This window comes from Meleagris gallopavo, chromosome 1, assembly GCF_000146605.3.
Source record: "Meleagris gallopavo isolate NT-WF06-2002-E0010 breed Aviagen turkey brand Nicholas breeding stock chromosome 1, Turkey_5.1, whole genome shotgun sequence".
In the NCBI taxonomy this organism is placed as follows: Eukaryota; Metazoa; Chordata; class Aves; order Galliformes; family Phasianidae; genus Meleagris; species Meleagris gallopavo.
The window spans coordinates 160799366-160817278 of record NC_015011.2 but is presented as its reverse complement, the minus strand read 5'-3'; the positions used below and the strand labels follow the sequence as shown (position 1 = coordinate 160817278).

The 17913-nt window shown below is 41.8% G+C and overlaps 1 protein-coding gene across 3 annotated transcripts in view; it reads left to right on the top strand.

Moving 5' to 3' along the window:
* WDFY2 (WD repeat and FYVE domain containing 2) overlaps positions 1 to 17913 on the top strand; it is a 66569-nt gene that overhangs the window by 37776 nt on the left and 10880 nt on the right. For 2 of the 3 annotated variants that reach the window (XR_002110939.2, XM_010728780.3), the window contains exons 3-6: positions 1985 to 2058; positions 8975 to 9029; positions 14922 to 15072; positions 16918 to 17030. Coding sequence is in view for 2 of the 3 variants with exons in the window: in XM_010728780.3 (XP_010727082.1) it covers positions 1985 to 2058; positions 8975 to 9029; positions 14922 to 15072; positions 16918 to 17030 (393 nt within the window). In the remaining variant the exon portion in view is untranslated. The remainder of the gene's footprint in view (positions 1 to 1984; positions 2059 to 8974; positions 9030 to 14921; positions 15073 to 16917; positions 17031 to 17913) is intronic. The other variant, XM_010728781.3, reaches the window with a different exon arrangement.

The window sequence follows — 17913 nt, the reverse complement described above, 5'->3', positions numbered from 1 at the left end:
TTTTTTCTTTTCTTCTTTTTTGTTCCCCTTCTTATAATGAGCCCAAGTGTTTAAGTATCTGAATGTCACTGTCTAACTTTATGTAAAATATAAGCTACTGCTGTCTGCAACTGGTACCACTTCAATTACATTAGTGTAGCTAGGGCTGACATTCATTTTTCCAAGAGTACATGTTATTTAAGAATTCCTTTAGGGAAATGATTATAGCAAAGTATCTTTACACTGCTGTGACAAAGTACATGTGGGTTTGGAACTCAAATGTGACCTTTATTTAGCAGCGTGTCTCATATTTGCTTGTACCTTTTGTATCTGAAAAGCTTTGAGCTATCTGGAAGAAGCATACTTTAAATAGCTAATTTAACTGAGTTTTTCACTGTAAACTGTTTGTTTGTCGTCTTCAGAGCTACTGATAGTTTTTTCAATGTATGCACACCGTCTGACATTTTAAAGCTGGAATATTGAATATGCCTGTTCCGGTATTAAGTGCCTTTTAAAAGGGTATGACGTTTACTTAGAATTGCTTTGTCTCTGCCAGCTTTTCCTACAACATCCTAATTCCACTATGACCTGGAAGTCTCGATATCATAGCAGTGTCCCACCATATGAAGGAAAGCTTTGAGTTTGCCTTTTCTGAAGAAGAGGTGCAGAAAGGAATGATTTCATTAGTGTTAGTAGCCATAATGTGGCATTTCTATTCTGGTAGTTCCCTTGAACTGAAGCCTTTTCTTTGATTTAATTCTTGGATGTGAATGTGATTGGCTTCCTGCTTGCAATTAGTTGTCCCTTAGGAAAAGTACTGGGGGTGTGCAATACTAAAGGTGGAATAGTTTTGTTAAACAGGCTTTCCTTGCTGTGATATAGCTCAGCTGCTAACTAACAAAGATCTGCTGAGCTATGAACTATATGACTGTAGGTAAGACACTGTTCAAATGGGGAGTATAGCAAGTGCATGGCACTGTAAAAGAAAGAACTCCGAGTCTGTTACTAACAAAACCACTGCATGTAATCACAGTGGAGAGAAGAAACTAAGAAGGAGGGGAAAAGAATTAAAAGCACATCTGACTGCACTCAGCATCTATTACACAAATATGGTTTAATCAACGGTCTTACCACTACAGAAAGGGGATGGATGCCTGTCCCTAGTCACAGTGCTGAGAAGTGATCACTGAAGGGTTCTGTGGGGACAGCATCCTGCTGTGCTGGGTGGTAAAAGCAATCCCTGCCTTCTGAATGCAGCCTCACAGTATCTTGATTAAACCAAGCATACCGCTTGAGTTATTACAAGAAAAGTCTGATTTTACCCTGTATGCGAACCTCTCCGTATCCTAGAGGGACTGATCTATGAGCAATTTAAGATATTTATTAGTGTTGATGTAAGAATCAATGGCTAGTTTTCCATAGAGTCTTGTATTTTGGCCATAGTATGTGATATTGCAATAACGTTGTTTGGGGAAATGACCACAGAGCAGTTGGACTGACTGCTCTTCGTACTGGCTGGTAGGTCAGCTCCTGTTAACAGTGATTTGAGTTCACTTTCTTACTGCAGGTGTAGGATGTGAGTCTTTGACAGCATTTTCTTTTGTTGCTGATAAAGGGCAGGCAAATGACTTTGTTTTGTTTTGTTTTTATAAAAACTGCCCAAATGATTCAGCTAAATAAATATAAAATGTGTACTGAAATGTCAGGTACCGCTCATATGGTTACACCAGCACAGTTCTTGTATAATATGCCTCATGCCCACTTTCAGAAAGCATTAGTAAGGAAAAATGAAGAAACTGGAGCAATAAATAACTGTTAATCCATATCCTAATAGGATAGGATAGAATGAATTGCACAAGCACTGTTGTTTTTTTTTAAATGTTTATCTATTGGAAGGGGGCAAAATGATGAAGCACCGTGAAGCATGCTAGCTAGTTTTAGGCTTTCCAGAACTACAAGAAAATGGCAGTTTTGTTAACTTCATCATCATGTTCATTTTTTTCAGCTCCATGTTCATGCATGTCTTTTAACCCGGAAACCAGAAGGCTGTCCATAGGTCTAGACAATGGTACAATCTCAGTAAGTACATACAAAGATTTCTAGTTGAAACGCTTCCCTTTTGAGAAGTATATGTGTGATGGGGTGAGGATATTTTTGCTAGTGTTTGGGAGAGAGAATTTTACTGCAGTGGATCTAAAGCTGTAGTGTGGAAAGTGGTAGATTACTCCAAATTTTTCTCCAGCCCTCACATAAAGATTGAGTGGAGTTTGCAATATTTATTAGGCAACTAAACAGTCTTAATTTGCATTTGTCTTAAAAAAATACTAAAAAGAAATAAAGAAAAAACAGCTGAACAGCTGTTGTTTTATTAAATGCGTGTCTTGTTAATCATGCCATACCAAAGTTTTCTGAAAGCAGCAGTTGAGAGGGGAAAAATAATATTTGAGAGGCAGAAGATGAATTTCTGCTCTATATTTAGCTGCTTTTCCAAGTTTCAGGGTTCAGATTTTGTTTTCATCTCAGTTCCTCCATAGGAGTAGCTCATATAGGCAATGCTCTTGCTGAAAGATTTGGTTTATTAACATCTCAGAGATCTGTGTGTGTGGAAAGGAAGCAGGATATCAGAACAAGAGCCTGTCTTTTAGATTTGGAATAGAAAGTAGCAGTTGACCTTAATCATTGGATTTTTCTTGTGGAATAGCTGATGAAATGCTGTGTTGCCATATAGAAAGGAACTAAGGGTCAGGGAGGGACTTCACACCTATGCCCCATCATTAGACTTCTACAATTCAAGATCATTTTTATTGTCATTTCCAATTTTACTGCTGTTGTCTCTGCTTTATGGGCTTTATAACTGAATGTATGCCCATAGGTTCACAGAAAGCAGCTGTCTGCACTAAACCAAGATGGTATTTGGGATGGGACCTGTAATCCTTTTAGCTATTGCCCATGAGCTGTTTCAAAGATGTGAAGGTTTTGACCTATAAAGTTATTAATGGATCAGCACCAGAGATTTTCAGTGCTCGTAGGAGATTTCTCTTTTTCTATCTAGGAGATGGGACAGCTGCCAGAGAATTCCCTGCACCTCTGAAATTCCCTCCTTCCCACTCTCCAAAATAGCTTTAATTTTCCAGTCCTACTGGACGCATTTGTTTTCACCAGGCCTTTGAGGAATGTGAAAGCAAGTGTAAATAAGGCATTTAAGTATTCCAGCTTGATGAAAGAGATGTCCTTTATCTTCATGGCATTTTGCCTTGAAGAGTCAGAGAGTCTGAACGGGGTGAAGTATTTTCCATTCCAGAGCTAAAGATGGTCAATGAGGTCTGCAGGTGGTAAACCAACATGTTACTTTGGGTACTTCTTAGTATGCATTGCCACCTCTTAGACATTGTATCTGTTGCCATGCTTTGCTTTCCTTTTCCCTTCTTTTGAATACAATAAATAGGAGAGAGAAGGGCTAGTCTGCATTGCTTCATTTTGTCCCTACTAGCTTTAAGCAACTGTGTAGTAGAGGATTTTGCAGAAAATACACTCCACAAACTTTCACAAGTGATGGAAAGTTTCCCTCTGCAGCAAACCCAAGGGTTGCAGGAAAAGCCACAACTGTATTATCTTGCAAGATGTGTTGAAGGTGGACGTGGAGGAAGACGAAGGGTAGCCCCACATTCAAGTCCAACACCAAATACTCAAGGGTAGGTTACAAGCACCTTTTGGAGGGACATTCTAAGCACATATACAGGAGTATACACGTAAAATTAGTCTAGAACAAAAGTGTACAAGGAAGGCACGCTGTTCACTTAGTAAGAGACCTTCCTGCAACAAGGTGGTCTTAGTGCACTTTTACGGTGTAACCCTCAGAAGAAATGTACAGACAATTCACTTCAGTAGATTGAAATACTTGGCAGCTGCTCCAGCACCTTGTGTGCAGGACAGAAAAGCTCTGAAAGGCATTGTCCATCTCTGCTTTGTATGGAAGGGAAGAACTCATCGCAAGGGCTGCATAAGCTAATATAGCTCCCATGATGTCAAATTAATCTTTTTGTGTTACTGCTTTTACTTTCACACATAAATATGAATAAGAAAGTGCAACTGCCTTTTACATGAAACTTTGGAAAGTTATGTGGCTTTTGGTTAAGTCTGACACCCCAGAAATGCCTGTGGTGCCTTTTAAGAAGGATGGGCAGCAGAGCTATTGTTAGATAAAGATGTTCCAGCAAAGCCACAGTGAAGTGAGGTTTTAGGCCCTGTTTCTCCTTAGGAAACAGAGTGACAGTTTTTACTTCTACAAAGATGAAGAGACTGTTTTCAACCTTTTGTAACTTCTCAGCATGAAGGCTGCATCAACTTTGTGCAGCACAATACACTTTTCTCTTGAGTGAAAGTTTGTCAAGCATCTTGCTTGGAAAGCAAGAGTACCTGAAGCACAAAAAAAGTTTCTTGTGATCATTTTATGCCTCGCAGTCCCTTTTTTAGGATAAATGGCACTTGTATTTCTTTTTGTCTTAGGGGCTGCCTTAGGCTGCTTTTGGAAGCCAAAAGACACAATTGCAGTCATAAATTCCTTCCTCTGAAGTGAAGGAAATATTGTTTTAATGGGTGCAAGTTTCTTGATACCACTATAGCAAGCAACAGAGCAAAGGTCTATTACTTGAAATAAATAGGAGAGTTGACTGCCAGGATGCAACTCTCCACTTAATTTCATCTAAAAGTTAGCTTCCTAGACAAAGTTAATCATGAGGCTCTGCTGCCAGTAGAGAAGTGAATTGCCCTTGGGAATACCCATGTTGCTTACATTATTTCTGAAGATATAACTGAGGCATTTAATTTTTAGGTAGCTGAAACTGAAAGAAATTGAACTTTTTATCTGACCTTGCTTGTATTCAGATGAAGTTGTTACATACTTGGAGAAGGTCCACAAGGAAAACAAGTCACAGGAACAGCCCTCTCTGAATTCTATCTTGGGGATGGCACTTAATATAGATTCATCTATATTCATCATCCACATCATCCGATCTTGCAGATGTCCACAAGCTTGGCTGTAAACAGTGCTTGGAACACCTAGGCTGTACCTGCTGGTGTGCACCTCTGCCACAGTGGGAAGTTTAATGTTTTTTTTGCTCCAAGAAATAGCATAATAGTTTCTATCCTATTCTGATTTTTGCACTTAATGAAGTGAGAATGCTGTAATCATTTTGAAGACCTTTCTTTGCAGCAGATGTAGACATAGTCACTGACATTAGATTTAAGAGTATTCATTCCTCTCAACTTCTGAAGCTAGCTTGCTGTTCTCTGGAAGATATAGTGAGAGCACTGGCAGTAACTTGTATTAATAGGATCAAGCCTCTAAGATCCACACTGTGCTGTCAAAATGTCATCATCTAACAGAGTATAGACTGTAAATTCCCTGGGGTGGGAGCTAGGCTGTGAGTAGGTAACAAATAAAGAGTATTAACTCTTTGGAATGGGATTCAGTTGCCTATGCAGAGGTCTCTAATTCTATTTTGTCATCCATCACATGATGTCCATCTGCAGCTCTGGAAGGGTATGGCTCTTCTTTAGACTCTGTGTCATATCAGCCAGCATGCACGGCCAAGGATTCTGAAATGACATGCACTAGGGTATATGTTTTGTTTACCTTAACACAAATAATTAGAAAAAGAACATCAGTGATATTTGCAGTCTTATAGAAGACTTATAGAAGTCTTAAAATCAAGAGTGGAAGGTTTTGGTGTGTATATGTTACAGTGTGAGGGAGATGTGCTCTATGAAGGTACAACTGAGAGCCTTTGTACAGCAGTGGGCATTGGGTTGGCCTTTTCAAATGCTCAGGACTTCACCTTAAAGGCTTTCATGGCACTGATTACTCCACTGATGTAATAGTAATAAGTTTTCTTTAAACAGACAAGACTGATCAGTAATGTTTCAGTATGGCAAAAAAAAAGAAACTCAAAGGAGAAAAACAAAAATGTAATTAAAAAAAAAAACACATATAAGAAAACTCTCTGAACAGCAAAGGATGATCTTGTCAGAAAAATGTTTAATCTCTATGAGGAAGGTTTTTGGTTTTTCCATTCCAAGTGCTGTGATGTATCACAGTTCTTCCTGTGCAAAAGCACTGTCACAAGACTCAAATCTTTCCCTGTTCTGTTAACAAGCTGTGTGTGAGCTGTGTGGCTGACCTCAGCCTTTCTAGCTCATTAAGAAGTGTCCAAAAACTGCCTAATGAGAACTGAAGCATCAGCAGCTCTGAAAAGAGTGAAATGTTGATGTATGGAAGGATAAGAACCAGTTTCTGTTGGTACAATGTTAAAAAGATGTAGTCAATGTTTTTGTAGGGCAGCAGCCACAGTGTATGTGCAGTAGAGCATGAATTCGTGGAGCAAGGTGCCCTGTGTTAAATTACCTGTCTATTGATGTAATTAAAACATTTGGCCTTGAGAGGGATAGGGGAATGTGGGCAGTGGAAAAACATGTGACTGTGTACAGGCGAGCAAGAAAGAAAATAACTTAAAAATTAGAAAATGTGAAAAGGAGATGACTCTCAAAGTAACAAATGCTTTTAGGAGAGAAAATAAGATGCAAGAAGTCTTGGGGGAGGTGGAGAGAAGAACGTGTAATATCATGACATCCAGTATTCAGGTTAATGGAACTGTGTTCATATTGTACTGTGTTCATCTCTTTAGACAGAGTGCTCAATTGATAACATGTAACCGTGGCTTGTATTAAAGCACACCTAATCAATACTTGGCTTAGCCTTACTAATTGCCATTGTGTTTTGATTCACTGCATTGTAACGGGGAGATTCAGGAGGCTTTTTCAGTCTTCCATTAAGTTGTATACAGATAACTGAGCAGAATGGCCATGTCAAGTTTGTCAAAGGCAAAATACCAAAGCGGAATTTGAATGCACATTGTTCCTCACCTCTGCACTTCTGATCACCCGCATCTGTGCGTCACCCCAGTGCAATCTGGGTTCAGTATCAGGATGGGAAAGACAAACATATTCTCCCACCACGTGTTGCAGCAATTAAAGCTGTTTCTTTTCAGGCAACGTCAGCAGACAGTTAACGTTTGTAGAAAAGGGTCTTTAATTCAAGTGGGCTTTGCAGAGAAGCATTCTGTGTGGTGGTTTAACATTCTTCAGGCCATGGTTAATTAAAACCATTTCCCCTGTAAGTAGGTAGGGAGGTATAACAGATTTTTAATGCTCTGTGGTTTGTAGAGTTAAGGTGACCCTGGTATAGAAATCCAGCTGACTTAATTGATTTGTCACCACTGTTTAAATAACACCCCTCATTGTAATCCTCAGCTGCCAGAGGAAAGCTAAGAGGAGGTGGATAAGAATAAAGGAGAGGAAGGTGAAGCAGTACAATTCAAGAGAACATATTCATTACTGATTTACAAGCAGAAAACTAGAAATAGCACAATACATAGCTGTCTCAACCCACTCACTGTTGTTTCCTGGAAGCTGGGAGCTGTTGGTTTCCAACAGATGCGTGTGGCAGCCTCTCCACCTTGGTGCCAAGCAGGAATTATGGTGTATTAGGGACAATCCAGGTGCTGGAGAGCCATGCTGATTACCTGGAGATCCCACAGGATATGCAGAATGACTCTTTTTGTTCCCGTTCAGAAAAGTTGGGTAAATATGAGTGTTTCAGTGGTTAGAATGTTTTCTCATACTCTTCAGCACTAAACATTTGATTTGCCTTAAAAATAGTCCGTGGGCTCATGAAGCCCAGTCCTTTCTGTCAGTGTTTTTGGCAGTGCTTATGCATGAATATTGCACAACTTTAAAATGTAGCTCATCTTGTGTTTTACAAAGTTCCTTTTATTTTCACACTATTTCCAGATTAAATAAATCAGGTTTTACTGCTGGCCCCAAGCTAGACTAGACCAGGGAGCTTCTGCATAGTTTGTTTTAAATAATTTAATACGATGTGTTTTTGAGCTCCTTGTTCTTTCTCACATTTCTCTCAGTAGGATGTGTGCACACAATTACCTGAGGGCAATTTGAAAGCCAGTTCATGTAGTGGTGCTGCAGGGCCCAGCCTTTGCCAGGTGTTTCCTCCCAGGTGAAGCTGCGGGAGCTGTGTTGTGACCACTGTTTCCCCTGCTCTGAGCAGCTCTCCCCTTCAAAATAAACAGCAGGAACACCCAGGTGCTCATTCTTTTTAACCACATGGAACTGTCTGGGAGCTGAGACCTCCGCGAAGACTCTTTACTGCTGATTTTCATCATTCGCATCCTCTAAAAGCCAGTTTAAAGATGGTTAAACAGCAGCACCAGGGCAGCAGGATTGCAGAGCATCTCCGTGTAGGGGTGTTCTTCCCTGGCCTGTCCCTGGGCAGCCACCCTCTGTGCTCATGCACTACTGCTTGGTAGCCACAGCAGAGCAGCAGCAAAGCAAGAAAGCCTGCTTCTAAGATACCAGAATAAATAATAATTAATAGTGAGATAAAATCAAGGTGGGGAGGAATGTCTGTGTTTGTTTGACTGAAGTATTGAGAGACTTCTGAACAGAAATCTGAGCTTTTCCCCCATTGTGGATTATTAGTACATAGTATGGAGAGAGCATCTCCAGGGGACTCTCACAAATTTAATTGGAGCTTCCCGAGGTTCAGGTTGGGGTGTGCATGCAGATGTGCACACAGCTGGGTGCATGCACAGATATCTGCTCCAGCAATCCTGAGCTGTGAGATGTTTGCTGTGTGCTGGCACTCAAGTCTCCTGCTTTGTGGTACACTGGCTCATTTGTAGCCAGCCATCCTGTCAGCTTCTTAAGCTCTTTTTAATGGTTCCTCTTTTATCTCCACCTTTCTGTTCAGAAGCACTCATGAGGCTTTGTTAGGCCTTTTTAAAAAATAAAATGATTTGTGGGTTTTTAGATGGAGGTACTCAAAATTAGCAAAAACATAGATTCAAATGACAATAGTCTTGGACACTTCACATCTCTAAACCCTGTTTCTGTATCGCTCTTCTTCTTTCCCTTTCCCCAGGAATTCATTTTATCAGAAGATTACAACAAGATGACACTAGTGAAGAGTTACCAGGGTAAGAACCATGGTCTGTGCTAATTAGTCTGTATTGTCATTACTTTCTATTAATGTGCTCTTAAGGGGCATGAATCAAAATATTCTCCTTTACTGTAATTTTTTAAGCTAATATAAATGCTGTTTTTATCGATAGATCAATACTGTGCTTTGAGATTGCAAGACTGTTACTGAGCTATTTCATGCTCTATTTTTCATTTGAAGTGTACCTTAGGAATGTCATCATAAACAGCAAGCTGTCGAAAATCCAAATGTGTAGAGGGAAGAGGAACATTAATTTTTAATATTTAATAGTATCATGCACTTAATGAATTTATGTAGAAAGCTGACTGTCTTTTAGGGATGTAGCTTTTGGGACGAGTACAGTTGTATTTCAGTAAATGTTTGTTTTAGTAATCTCAATATTATCAGTGGATATCTGCCATACTAAAAGGTCCATATCTTTTCTAATTCCACTTGGCTATTTATTAATGGGATGTTGTAAGAAACATAGCTATTTATCTTTACTAAACTTCTGGAGGACACCACACTTAGATCAGGTATCCTTATAAAAGTAACATAATAGCTACCACTTATTTCTACACCTTTTTTGCTGTTTGACTGAGAGGTGATGTATTATATGCTAAGAATTATGTTTCTGTAGAAGTCTCTGACCTGTTGGCTTAAGATCTCTCTCATACCTTTCACATATATATTTACTCATGTATTTGAGTTTCTGTATCTTGAAAAATTGAGAGAATAATTTAAATCTCTAAATGGAGGCTTTGGGGAACACTTCGTAACCTTTAGATTTAAAGGTATGAAGAGAATCAAAGAACCATAGAATGGCTTGGGTTAGAAGAGATCTCAAGGATCATCGAGCACCAACCCCCTGTCACACGCAGGGCTGCCAGCCACTAGATAAGAACTAGATCAGATCGCCCAAGGCCCCATCCAACCTGGCCTTGGACACCTCCAGGGACAGGGCATGTACAGATGGGCATTCTCCTGGTGAGACCAACCTGGAGGCAGGTGTTGCCACTGTGGAGGCCTGTTGTGCCAGGTGCAGGACTCTCAGACAGTGTGTTAGAAGATTTTATTTGAAAGCTATGTACTTATTTTAGGGCAAGGTAAGTGACATCTGTGCCCAGAATAGGCATCATTTCAGGTCTAGGGCAAACCATAACCTGCAGAAGCCATTTTTCTTATGGCAGTCAGAGACCACAGACAGTGCCTGCTTTCTTCATAGGAGAGATGCTCCAGTCCTCTAATCATCTTAGTGACCCTCCTCTGGACCTCCTCCACATCCTTGTTGTGCTATTTTTGGGTGGGGAGAACAGAGTGTGATGAGCCAGGTTGCTGGCATCTCCTAAATTTGTATGTGGGAGGGGTATCTGGATAGTAATCCCTGTTATAAAGGGGTTAAAGAAGCAGTAGGTCCAATGTTCTGTGTTCTGCGCATCGCCAACCCTGTCAGCAAATGGTTGTTTTGGAAAAAGAGTGCCCCCAGGTACTGTTGGAGATGTATTTTTCTTCTCCCCCATCTCCTCCCCACTTAAGAAAGGCAGACTTATTGCCAGTGCTGCAGATGGGAATGGTGGCCAGAAAGGGGGAAGGCAGATCTTAGTTCTTTGCTACAGGAAAGGTGTTTGGGATAAAAGACAAGACTCAGTGAAGGGCTGCTCACAGCTTGCTACAGTTTTATCATACCATGCACCAGGAGACACTTTGGTAGGCACAGCTGCCTCCATCCTGACACTGCATCTTTGCTTGTGGGGGATATCACTGGGGATGGAGTGCAGCAGTGCTGCTGATACACTGCTGCAAAGAGAGGGTGCCTACTTGCACGGCACTGCCTGGGAGAGTGTTCAGGGAACGGAAATGTAATCTTTCTGGTAGGCATGCCATGATCCAGCAGAGATGAGCCTTCCTCACCTGTCTGTGGTGACTCTCCTCCACAAACCTCTCCAAACCGTCCTAATATGGCCATGTAAAAGTGTAGGGGATGGGATGGGTAGGAAACAATGAGGCACTGTTCTGAGTAGCTGAAGCTGCTCTAGTGGCTAAAGCACTAATTGTGTCTTAAAAAGCCAGTTGTATGTCTGCCAAATAGTCTGCTGGTGCATGTGCATAGGCTGTGCTTTACTTTTGGCAGGAGTCTGTGGCCAGATCTGGTATCGTGCAGCCAGGACATGGCTGGCATGGTACCTTGAAAGTTTTGTTGCAAGGCTGTGCCTGGATTTGTGAAACCTCTTTCTTGAAAGGAATCAAAACAAAGAGGTTAAGTTTGTGGCACTGTAATTCAGTACTCCATGGCAAGTTATGGGACATTGACCTCTCACAGGAAATAACTTCTTTCTTTGCATGAAAAAGAATGGCTCCTGCTTTACCTCTTACTCATTTTTGTTTATTATTTGCAAGATTATTCCACTCAATAGGATTTCTGGATCTATTTCTGCCCCATGCCATTTGCAGCCTTCCCATTTCAGGAGTGTCTCCTGTCTCTTTTCAGGCCAGCTCACACCACCTCCTTATTACTGCTCTCCCTATGTACAACCTCTTGTTTTGGACTTTTCTTGCACATTTTGGACTTTTCTGTGCATCCCCTTTACCCTGAATGCTCACAGTCCATCCCTTTTCTTTGTTACTACTAAACCTATTTTCTCCAGGCATGGCCCCTCCATCTGTCCAGTCTGCTCTTTGCCCAATGCTTGTTGCTGCCTTCTCTTAGGAATGTAGTTGTCCTCTTGCTCCTACCTTCCCTCTGCAAATGGACCTGCATCTTCCTCCTCTCTGCTGCTTCTCTGTGTTCCCTATCCCATAATCTTCCCCCATATGTGGATTCCATTCTCCTACTGGCCTGCTGCTCACTGTCACTTTCCCTGTACCATGGCAACAGCCACCCTCCATTCCACTTCTTTGTGCTGTTGCTGCACTGAGCAGTGCTGGAAGTGTTTTCTCCACCTTTGTCTGCACACAGTGGTCAAGCCTTCCGTGAACGAAGGACCACCATATTTTTGCTGCTTCATGTCTCTGAGCCTATACTAATCCTAGGGCCAAGAATTCTGCCTTGCCCTACTGTCAACTTCTGGAATTTTTCTTTAAGCATCACATGGATCACATTCTCTCTAAATGCCAAATGACTTCCACCTGCATTTGTCCTTTCTTTATTCCCTGGCTTAGGTGACCTCTACCAGGCTTTCACTCAGTTCAGATATTTCTGACATCAGTGTGTGTGGCACCAGCTAATGTGTGGGCAGCAGTGCTGAATTTGCAAGTTCTTTTTGGGGAAGGAGGATAAGCAAAGTTCTCTCATGTTCCACTTCCACCACGAGATGTGTGCATTTCTTTAACATCTTCTCCTTCAAAAGCAGAGCGAGAATTGCCTCACCATCCATGGGCTGTACTTCTAGCAAAAGGTCCTGCTTTACAGAAGAAGCATTAGCAGCAGATATCTGAACATGAGTTCGGTTGCAAGCCAGCCTAGCTAAACATTTACCAACATCAGTGCTGAGTCAGTAACGATCATAACAGACACTAGATATTTGCAAAGTATTTAGTGTGATGGGTCCCACAAATTTCTTGAACACCTTGTTAAACTTCATGAGGTTTCTGTGTCTAGTTTTGGCCTCCTGGGATGAGGAAGTCCCGGAGTAGGGCCAGTGGGGGACTGCCAAGTTGACAAGGGAGTGGGACACGTGGTGTGTGAGGAGAGACCAAAAGGGTTGGTTTTGCTTGGTGTTAAGAGAAGGCTGAGATGGGTCTGACAGTGGTCTACAGCCACACAATGGGAGGGTGGTGAGGCAGTGCCACGTTGCTCTTGGAGGTGTACGGTGAAAGGATAAGAGGCAGCAGGCAGAGATTGCAACACAGGAAAAAAAATGTTCTGATTTGATTTGTTTTTCAAAATGAGGGAGGTCAAACGCTGGAGCAAGTTGCCCAGAGAGCCTGGCACGTCTCCATTGTCGATAAAGAAAACATCCCTGAGCAGGCTTTGAACAGCCTGATCACAGCAAGCTCTGCAGTCTTATGGCAGTGCCTCAGCCTGTCTGCAGCACTGTTGGAGCACACAAGCCCTCAAGACATGTTTGTGATCTCATCGGGTCCTTGCATCACCATGGATACTGGCATGGCCCTTTCTGCAGTGCCGCACTGCACTGACTGGCTCATGCAGGTGTGTGCAGGCAGATCAACAGATACATGAAGCCCTGCATTAGTGCAATGGGGATCATTGAGTTTCTTACCCAGAGAAGAAATCTGAAGATAGAGAGATCTGGTTTGCAAGCCTTGTATTTTAACATAACTTGTTCCGCATTGTAGAGTTTGGTCACAGCTCTCATCTGTGCTTTATATTTGTGCAGGGTAGACAGCAATCTTTCCATATTGTTCTTATTGAACTTCTCTGCATTTCAAACAGAGGGTTTGGAGTGGTTGTTATGCTTCCAGAGATATTTAATGTTTCCAGTGTGTCAGCTTCTACACTAAGAAACGCAAGCAGCCCTCTTTGTGCAAGTCTCGAAACAGCAATAAAGCAGTAAGCCTGTGGATTGAGGAGCACGGCAGGCGCTGTTCACTTACAGCTGGGGATAATTCTGTGTGTCTTTCAAGCCACTTGTTTTTATAAAAAGTCATCTCAGTCAGCACTTCACAACCAAACCCAGTGGTCATTCATACAGAAATCTTTCTATACAAGCCTGGGTTCTATTGGTTTAATGAAAAGCTTTTGATGACTTTGTTTAGGTGACAGCAGAAATTTATTCATTCATCTGTTTTATTCATTTTGCCCAGCTGTGATCTTTTCAGTTTTTTGATTATTGTTTTCCATATTCTTTTTTAACTGGTTCCCATGCAGATCTAAAGCTTCCTTTTGATGTAGGGTTGTGCCTGTGCATTACTCCTCCTTCCACTGAGGTACCACGATCCATGGCCAGATCCACTGGAGCTGGCAGTGTGCTGCTTCATGAGAATCTGCTCCGCCGTCTAAAAACCAGCTCAAAGCAGATTTAAATACAGCCTGGGGTGTTTTCCACAATGGCAGCTTTGTGGATGATGGTACAGTGATGGAAAGAAGACTTGTGTTACATCAGAAGATGGATGGCTCCTGTAGGCATGCAAGGAATGAATTACGAGGGCTACTCCAAAAAGTAACGCCTCCTATTTTATTACATTGGCCCACAGTGTCAAAGGTGGATGTTGGTTGGATGGAAGTACAGGTTGAACCTGCCCACCAATATTCTATTCCATGTTGTTGCTGTGTAACAGATGGCAGTTGAGGGGCAGTCTGACAAAATGACATATCAGAAGTGTGTATGAAGGTGTGTCACTGAATTCTTCCATGCAGAAAAAATGGCACCCACTGACACTCATTGATGCTTGCTGAAAGTTTATGGAGACAAAACAGAGGGTGTGAGCACAGTGAGGTGGTGGGTGGTGCGTTTCAGCAGTGAAGACAGCAATGCAGAAGACCAGCAATATTCTGGACAGGCATGCACAGTTGTCATACCGTGTAACGAAGAGGGTCTCAATCAGCTCATCCACACAAATCAGCGAACAGTGGTGACTATGTTGAAAAATGTTTTGTAGCTGAGAATTTGGTCTACAAAATAGTGTTATTGTGCTCTTTGTAGTTGTTGTAGTTTCCATGGAAATAAATAGGAGGCGTTACTTTCAGAGCAACTTACATTAATTTTGATTCTCTTCTTCCTCAAGCCAGTGTTTAAAATTCAGGGGAAGAACCTCACTTACATGGTAGCTCAGGTCAATAGGATTATCGAACATCATTTTCTTCTATAGGAAAGAGTGAGCAGATGACTATGGAATGGCAGAGCTGGGTACAAGGGGATGGCATTTCCAGTGGTCTGCTGCCCATGTGTTCTTTGCCATGTGACTCTTTGTCTGTCTGCTTAATTTTCAGCTCATCAAAGCAGGGTCATCATGATTCTCTTTGTCCTGGAGATGGAGTGGGTGCTGAGCACCGGCCAAGACAAGCACTTCACCTGGCACTGTTCAGAGAGCGGCCAGCGGCTGGGAGGCTACCGCACCAGCGCGGGGGCCTGCGGCCTACAGTATCCTTTGCTGAGCCCTCCGTGTTGGCACTGCCCTTTGGCCCTTAAACAACTTTTCTGTTTGCTTTTGGTTTGTTTGGTTTTATTTCTAACTGTCCTCCAACATTTGTGCCCTGTGTAGGTTCAGTGTTTTGTGATAAACTGTTCTCTAAAGCCAATGTAAAAAAAAAAAAAAACAACAAAAACACACAAAACAACTGTCTGCTCTCCTTGCTTCGTCTCTTTAATGCGGGGTGGCATATTTAGGTCTAAGCGAAACAATGGGCAATCTGCAACCTGTTGTGGTCTGCCATTGTAATAAATAAGGACAGGGCCTTCGTTTTAAACATGCAGCACATTCTTTTTTTTCTGAGAAATGATGGTATAACAAAGTAGGTCAGTGATCAGGTCAGTGTGCATTTGTGCGTGATGGTAAGAATTAAATGGCTTTAATATCAAATAATCAGCACTCGTCCTTCACTCTGGAACAGCCCACTGTGCACTGGGAATTTGAGCTAACTAAAGAATAAATGGCTCCAGAAATGGCACTCAAGTGCCTTATTCACCTAGAGCTGCCCCAGCTGCCTAGCAATAAAAGAAATATTAATTCAGCTTTATTGCAAATGAAAAGGGATGTGGAAAAGTATGAGCTCTTAGGCTGGAAGCAGGGGTCTGCATAAACAGACTTTTTAGTGGCCCATAGCATATGTGGTGTAGATGATATGTGTTGTGCTACTTTGCAGGAAATGAGACTGACTCAGAATTAAATAAGGGAAGTAGATGGCCTTGCATTGTAATCTCGGGCTGAATGAAGGGCAAACTGATCTAAATGGCCTACAGGATGAACTCCTTTTTAGTTAATTTTCTGAAGAGCTTAGAAAGTGCAATGCAGGAGTTTGTTCTGCCTTTCCTAAAGCTCCCTAGAGAGGCAGACTGCTGCAAGAGGTTCCAAATTATGGAGGACTTTTTAATTTGGGTTATTAGATCCTTCTGGTGGAGGGCAGGGGACAGGACAACCTTTGACAAATACTGCAGAAAAACTTAGCAGAACCTGTTTTTCCAACGGTGTCATGTGTGCACTTGATCAGTTGAAGCAACTTTTCCTTAAATAAGCAATAAGGAATCTAAATGTGCAATTAAATCAAATGAGGTCAGAATCAGTTGAGATAGATGGTTCCTGTAGGTGGATGTTACTCCATTTAGAATATGGTGTGTGGTACATCTGATGTAGCCAACACTTGCCAAATATGCCATGAAAAGTAAATTAGTTCTTGCATCATAACCGTGTTGCCACCAAATTGGTATTAAAAACATTTAAGGAGATATTCATAGAATCATAGAATGGCCTGGATTGAAAAGGACCATAATGATCATCTAGCTTCAACCCCTCTGCTGTGTGCAGGGTTGCCAACCACTAGATCAGACATATTCTTCTGGAGGACTTCTGTGACATTGGGTAGTGTTCTGAGAAAAGATGGGAGCTGTATTCATATACTTAAATATAATGAAGAAGTTGAAAACAGTTCTTTTAAACAATACGGGGAAAGAGGAAGAATGAACACCATCCAACTTATGCTGGAGATACTAGGGAGATGAGACTTCTCATTGATGACAAAAGGCTTATTGCAAGGTTTGGTAACTTTGTTTTTTTATTTTTCTTTGCTGTTTGGTTTAGCTTGGGGAGACTGCATTATTGATATGAACAACTATGAGGTTAATACCTAAAAATACACTCTGTTTACTGCCTTGAGATTAGAGTGCTATTCACAAGGTTTTAGAACGCTCATGTTAAAAGAATTAACAAGCCAGTAAAAGTAATGCATAGCTTGTGTAAACAGTCTATGTTCCTCAGCATTTATGCATCAGATTTGATGTGGAAACCCGGCACGTGTTTGTTGGTGATCATTCTGGGCAAGTAACCATACTCAAATTAGAGCAAGAGTCTTGCAGCTTGGTGACGACATTTAAGGGGCACACAGGTAAGGCTTGAGGAGACCCTACTTGGTTCTTCACCTATGCTCAGCATCAAGGTGCTATAACTATCCTGTGAAACAGGAGTGTGAAAGGGAGATTAAACTGTGACTATCACTCAGGGAAGCTTGTTCTTTATTGAGGAAAACAAGAAAGAGATCAAACTTCTGAAAAGTGTAGTAAATGCCATGATCAGTAGCTCGTTAATGCAGAGTAAGGATAAAAGTTGCAGTAACTCTGGGGGGAAAGATGCTTCCTGGGGAAAGACCCATATGGGTGGATACTATTGCCCAGGTGGGTTAGGTGTATCTTGGATGAGCTTGCTGGCTGATTGCTTCCCTACTTGGACTTGTGCTCTATCACACTTTAAAACCGCAGCCCTAGGATATAAGCTTGCCATGTAATGGAAGAAATGGTGGGCATTGCTCAGCATCCTCTCTTCATATCCCTTCTCTTTGACTGCATATTTGTAGTTCAGTCACAAGGTAGTTCAGTGCATGTGCTAAGGCACTATGAAGATGCCCAGAATCATAGAATCATAGAATCATAGAATGATTTGGATTGGAAGGGTCCTTTAAGATCATCTGGTTCCAACTCCCCTGCAGGGACACCTCCCTCTAGATAAGGTTGCTGATAATATTCCCCACTTGCTTCTCTTCTATAATAAAATCTCTCTCCTGGGAATGAAATGGAGATGAAAAGCTGTGCAATCACACTGTGACCATCATATGGTGGTTTTCTGCTGCCCATTCTGCCCACACGAGGCTGCAGAAGTGCAGGGCAGGGCTTCAGTAGGATTTCTAGTCTGCTGCTTACCAAATGGCCAGTACGGTGGCTGCATGGCCCTTGCTAGAGAGACCCACATTTTTCATCACTCTCTTTTTTTTCTTT